Genomic DNA, 5,641 nt, shown 5'->3' with positions numbered 1-5,641 from the left:
CCAATGGTGCATGCTGTATATAGTAGGAAAGGTTAACTTGGGATAAACTTTTGAAACGCATGTCAGCAATATTTCTTGGTATACTCTCTCTCTCTCTCTCGCTCTCGCTCTCGCTCTCGCTCTCTCTCTCTCTCTCTCAATGTACACATTATTATTTTCACAGTATATTGTAAACTTTAGACTGATGCTATATATTTGTTTACCAACATTGAGACTGGACGCACAGGTGATTGTTTCACGCAATCAATTCCCAACCTGTTTCGGGGTGCGCTGGTTTCAGCACACCCCCAACCCCCTCTTGTGTGTTGGCTGGTGAGGCGCGTCCTAGCGAGACCTGACAGAATGGGTTTCATTGCGCGCATACATACTGGTTGCACGCATACTGGTTCTTATCAGTGTGACGTCGTCTGTTAAGGGGTCTATAGGTTCTTGGTTTATTACCTGTGATCCTGATGTACTGAGACACTGACTACACTGTCTCTCTGCATTTGATGTAAGTGTTTACCATGCTTAATGAAAGTCACTCTGGATAAGAGTGTCTGCTAAATGCCTAAAATGTTATTGTATCACCATGTATAGCTTGCTTGCTCGCTATAGCGTGCGCGCGTGCACACGCACACACGCACACGCACACACACACACACACACACACACACACACACACACACACACACACACACACACACACACACACACACACACACACACACACAGAGTGGCACTATCATTGTGTCTCATCGTGTAGTTGGTTCCTGTAGAGACGGGTTGGTCCAGACCGTTCACATTCTCAATACTTTCACTTCCTCATACAGACAGACAGACAGACAGACAGACAGACAGACAGACAGCATATTTGCGTGTACCACAGAGCATCAAACTACAGAGTGCTCATTGAACCTGTAACGGTAAAGTTTTTTGACTAAATGAGAAAATAGCATAAAAATGTGTTTAACCAATTTAACCTATTCAAAACTACCAATCTACAAGCTTACAACGTGTCATGATGCGACGTGTTGTGAGCTTGCAGATCCGTTATTTTCTATTTATTTATTTAGCCTGTGAAAGAATTAGACGGTTAGAATTAGACGTTTGCCCGGGACCCAAATGAGTGAAAATAGCAGATCTACAAGCTCACAATCTATCGCTTAGCGCAGCGTTGTGAGCTTAGATCTGCTATTTTCACTACTTCTTAAACGTTGTTTTTTTTTGTTTAATGGAAATTATTAGATTTATAAAATTGTATTCATGAAATGTTGGAATTGTTTTTAATTGATGAAAAGTTGTGTTTTTTGTCTTTTTTTAAATCTTTTGATTTTTTTAAATGTATATATAAACATGTATGTAGGAAACGGAAAAAAGTGGACAGCGACCCAAACATGGGTCCCAGCCCACTGCTTGGGAAACAGTGCTCTAACCCAGTGACCTATGTCCTCTGTGTGGTGACGAGGCTTACTGTATGTCACCGTGAGAACAGATCCTGTGACTCTCACCACTGACTGTGTGTGTGTGTGTGTGTGTGTGTGTGTGTGTGTGTGTGTGTGTGTGTGTGTGTGTGTGTGTGTGTGTGTGTGTGTGTGTGTGTGTGTCTCCACAGGTCAACCAGTCCAACGGCACCCACAGACCTCCGCCTCCTTACCTGGCGTAAGTCACATGACGACCCACTCGTACAGGAAGTTTACCAAGCATCTACATTCCAAACGATCAAAAATACAAATATATAACAGAGCCGAAAGAATGACAAATGAACATATCATATTTATAACAAAAATGATGATAGAGCAGAAAGAATGACAGATAAACATATCATATTTATAACAAATACAAATGATAACGGAGTAGAAAGAATGACAAATAAATACATCATATTCATAACAAATCAAAATGATAACAGAGGAGTTTCACATATCACACATAAGGACATGGAGCCAGTTGCACCACCTCACACTAAATTCAAACTTAGCCTAATTATAGCTTAACCGATTCAATCCGGGGACGCATCTTTGTCATTTTAGATTTATTTGGCTATTCAAAAATAGCAGATATACAAGCTCTTAGCGCGGCACTCGGTGCCGCGCTAAGAGCTTGTATATCTGCTATTTTTGAAAAATCGTGAAAATGTATGCAAATCTTTTAATATATATAACTGAAATCTTTGCTTCTGGGGGTCCCTGGAACAAAAATATGTTACAAATGTAAAAAAAAAAGAAAAGATTGAATATATTTTTAAAGATTTGCACAAATGTTAACGATTTTTCTAAAAATAGCAAAATAAATCTAAAAATGACAGATACTTTCCTGGTCTAAATGTTTTTTTAAAGCCATTTAAGCTTTAGGCTTTAAGTTTATTAGTGTGAGGTGGTGCAACTGGGTCTTGGGACCTAACACAATTCTTTCAGTCATGACTTATGACATATTTTTGCTTCAACCGATGTTGTCTTGTCTCTGTGTTTAGGGGAGGAAACCCCTTCTCCACCGTCCGACTACGACCTACGGTCACCAACGACCGCTCTGCCCCGGTCATCTGATGATGACATCATCACCATCATCACCGTCCTATCCCGTAACCACACCCCTAGCGTCCCTATTCTAAGCCTTGTCATAACAAGGTGAACATTTGGTGGAAATAGCGGATCTACAAGCTCACAACAACGCATCGCATCGCATTGTGGAGCTTGTAGATGTAGATCGGCCAAATACAGATCCCTGGGGGACCCCGGTCAACAAAGTATAATAGGGTTTAAGCGGTTAATTATCCCCCCACCTTCCTGCCTCATCAAGTCAGTGGCTCCGCCCCTTTCTCCTGCCCAGGCTCCGCCCTTTCACCTGCCAGGCTCCGCCTCTTTGACTCGATGGACAAAAACGAAACTCAATCTTCAGTCAGGACTGAAGGAACACCAAGAGGCTGTTTTGAAATCCTTCTAACTGCTGCAAACTGTCATTATGTCGTTAGTGGGATAGTTTTTATTTATGGAACAGATGCTCGTATATTAAAGATTATATATTTTCTCTTATCTTATTTTTTCGTCCTTCTGCTGGCGGTCGGCGTTCCGAATTTCGACCGCAATCCTCGCCTCGGACAGGATTAAAGGATGAAAAAAAAAAAACTAAAGACACCATCGGAGAAACGGAAATGTCGCGATTGTATTTTATGTTTGTCGCTGTTGAAATCACTGTTGAAAGACTCCTGTTGCCATAGGACAGTAGATGAATGTACGATATCATCATCGCTGTCGGGTGGAAACCTCATATTATGTCCAAAACTGTTACATTTTAGGATTCAAATTTAAAACGTGCGGATCTGCTACTTTCGATGCTTTTGTGTGATGCTGTAGCGTGATCAATTAGGGCACTCATTTACGGAAAAAAAAATAAAAAATTAAAATATGGATTTCTGCCCGACAACACTGATATCCAAAGCACTCCTTTGCGAAAAGAAAACGCTGTCTATGTGTGGACACGGCCCCTTATAGTGTTGTTACTGGTGTAGTCTCTCTCAAAGCCACACTGTTGACTCACACAGTCTTCTAAATGCTTCCATCAGACAGTCTGGATCAGTGGGTTTCAACCTTTTTCATATCAAACTCCATTATTTATTCGGCATTTTAGCCACGGAACCACCATTTGATGACATTTAGACTGTCAGACCCAAAACTTAGAAAATGATATCGTTGGATAATATTTTGTCCACATTTCCATGCTGTATTGTTGTTGGTAACAGATAACAGGCACACTTTCATCAAAATAACAAGTATTTAATTAAGTAATGCAGATGTTTAACAATAATTTAACTCTTGAGAGCGTAAAATGAAACCAAATGGACCCGTAAGGGTCCATTTGGTTTCATTTGGTTTCATTTTTCCATTTGGTTACCAACTCTCCATCATTTAGCTGGGGACCACCTGGAACCCCCTCAAGGACCACTGGTGGTCCCCGGACCACTGGTTGAGAACCACTCTGGACCAACTTAAGGAAGCGCTGAAAAGTATCCGGGAGTAAAGCGGGAGTCTCTGACAGCCTCCTATCGTCCTCGTTTCCGTCTCATCTTTGCATTCGCGTAAATTCTTCCTATACTGTAAATCAAATCAGTCAATGCATATCGATGTATAGCCTGCTGCTTATCAGAAATGGTCATTGAAACTTATGTTTTTTTAACAATATTTTGAAATATATTTCCGTGAACGGAAATGACGAACAGATTGGCGGCTTCCGTTCTCGACTTTTGTGGGAGGTGTAGTTCCAGACTCTATTATAGCATTCGGAGAATTGTGGAATAGTTGTCTGGCTACGCGAGACTACCACTGGTTTAGTCTTATAAAGCTTGATTCATCAACCCTAGCAGAAAGTTACCCCCCCCCCCCAATCATGTGGTTGCTTTTCTAAAATGTCACCTCAGCAAAGTATTTTTTATTTTATGTCTTTTGGAAATATGTCATATTATCAGTGATAAAACAATACACAGCATTTGAAAGTGAAATAAAGTTATGTTATGAAAAGACAAATTGTCAGGTTTATAATGAAATCAGGCAGAAGCTGATTAGCGGGTGAGTCACTCTGTTGGTGTAATTTTCTTAAGGTCATAAAAGCTTATCGTGAATATCGACACGTGTTGCATAAACGCATGTCGTCTCTGTCGGGGGGGAAACCTTGTATGTCCAAAACCGTTACTTTTCAGGAAATCGTCTCCGTCGGGTGGAAACCTCATTTGTCCAATACTGTTATTTTCATGATTCAAATTACAAAGCATCAAAAGTAGCAGATCTACAAGCTCAAAGCGCGTCACTTGTGGATCTGCGACTTTTGATGCTTTTGTGTAACGCTGTAGTTATGATCAAGTAGGGCGTTAATTTATGAAAAAAACACAAAAAGTTAAAATGTGGAGATAAGATAACAAAATGTAAAACAGAATGAGCCTGTTTTCCAATAGATCCAATGTGCGCAAGCTCTTAATACTTTTCGTTGTTCAAACATTTATAAAACCCACAGAAACAAATAACCACTTTCTAATTGTTTCAAAAATGCCATAAATAGCCAATCTACAAGCTCCCAACGTGTGAGCTTGTAGATCAGCTGTTTTGCTCCTTTTTTACAGGGCATTAATTTATGGGGGGGGGGGAATACAAATCTGAATATGGAGATATGAGGTTTCTGCCTGACAACAGCAATTATGCTAGTACATATTAAAAAGATTGAAACATGTACCAATCTTTTCAACATTTCAATACTAGTTGGTGTGGGAACTATGTATTGTATTTTACAGGTGAAAAACTTCAGATAACTACAGATATCAACTAATGGCAATATAACTGACAATATTTACTTGATTGACTATGCCTTCCTGTTCACCAAATAAAAAAAATAATGTTCTGCCTCAAATGGTATTTTGGATGGTTTGTATTAATGATTATGATTGAATTGAGGGATGAAAACTGGAGAGAAGAAAAAAAGGTAAATGCAAAACATTAAAGAACGTTTAAGTTTCTCCTGTAAATACTAGTTTGGATCTAATTTAATACGCAAACTTGTATGCAACATTATCAAAGAACAAATCAACCTTTTTTTTTGTACAATTAGACCACTTTTACCTGAAGCAGTTTGATTCTTCTATACCCATTTAACCAGGGATGTGCACAGATAGACTGTA

General features: G+C 39.6%; 1 protein-coding gene across 2 annotated transcripts in view; it reads left to right on the top strand.

The window, feature by feature from the left end:
* Positions 1 to 5,433, top strand: part of baiap2l1b (BAR/IMD domain containing adaptor protein 2 like 1b) — a 91,281-nt gene extending 85,848 nt beyond the window's left edge. For both annotated transcript variants that reach the window (XM_084072453.1, XM_084072452.1), the window contains exons 13-14: positions 1,595 to 1,641; positions 2,453 to 5,433. In XM_084072453.1, coding sequence (XP_083928579.1) covers positions 1,595 to 1,641; positions 2,453 to 2,525 — 120 coding nt within the window. In that variant the 3' untranslated portion in view covers positions 2,526 to 5,433. The remainder of the gene's footprint in view (positions 1 to 1,594; positions 1,642 to 2,452) is intronic.
* Positions 5,434 to 5,641: the final 208 nt, after the last annotated feature.

The sequence above is a fragment of the Gymnoscopelus microlampas genome (assembly GCF_963454915.1).
Source record: "Gymnoscopelus microlampas genome assembly, chromosome: 11".
In the NCBI taxonomy this organism is placed as follows: Eukaryota; Metazoa; Chordata; class Actinopteri; order Myctophiformes; family Myctophidae; genus Gymnoscopelus; species Gymnoscopelus microlampas.
The sequence above is the reverse complement of the archived record's forward strand: the minus strand, read 5'-3'. Positions and strand labels throughout refer to the sequence as shown.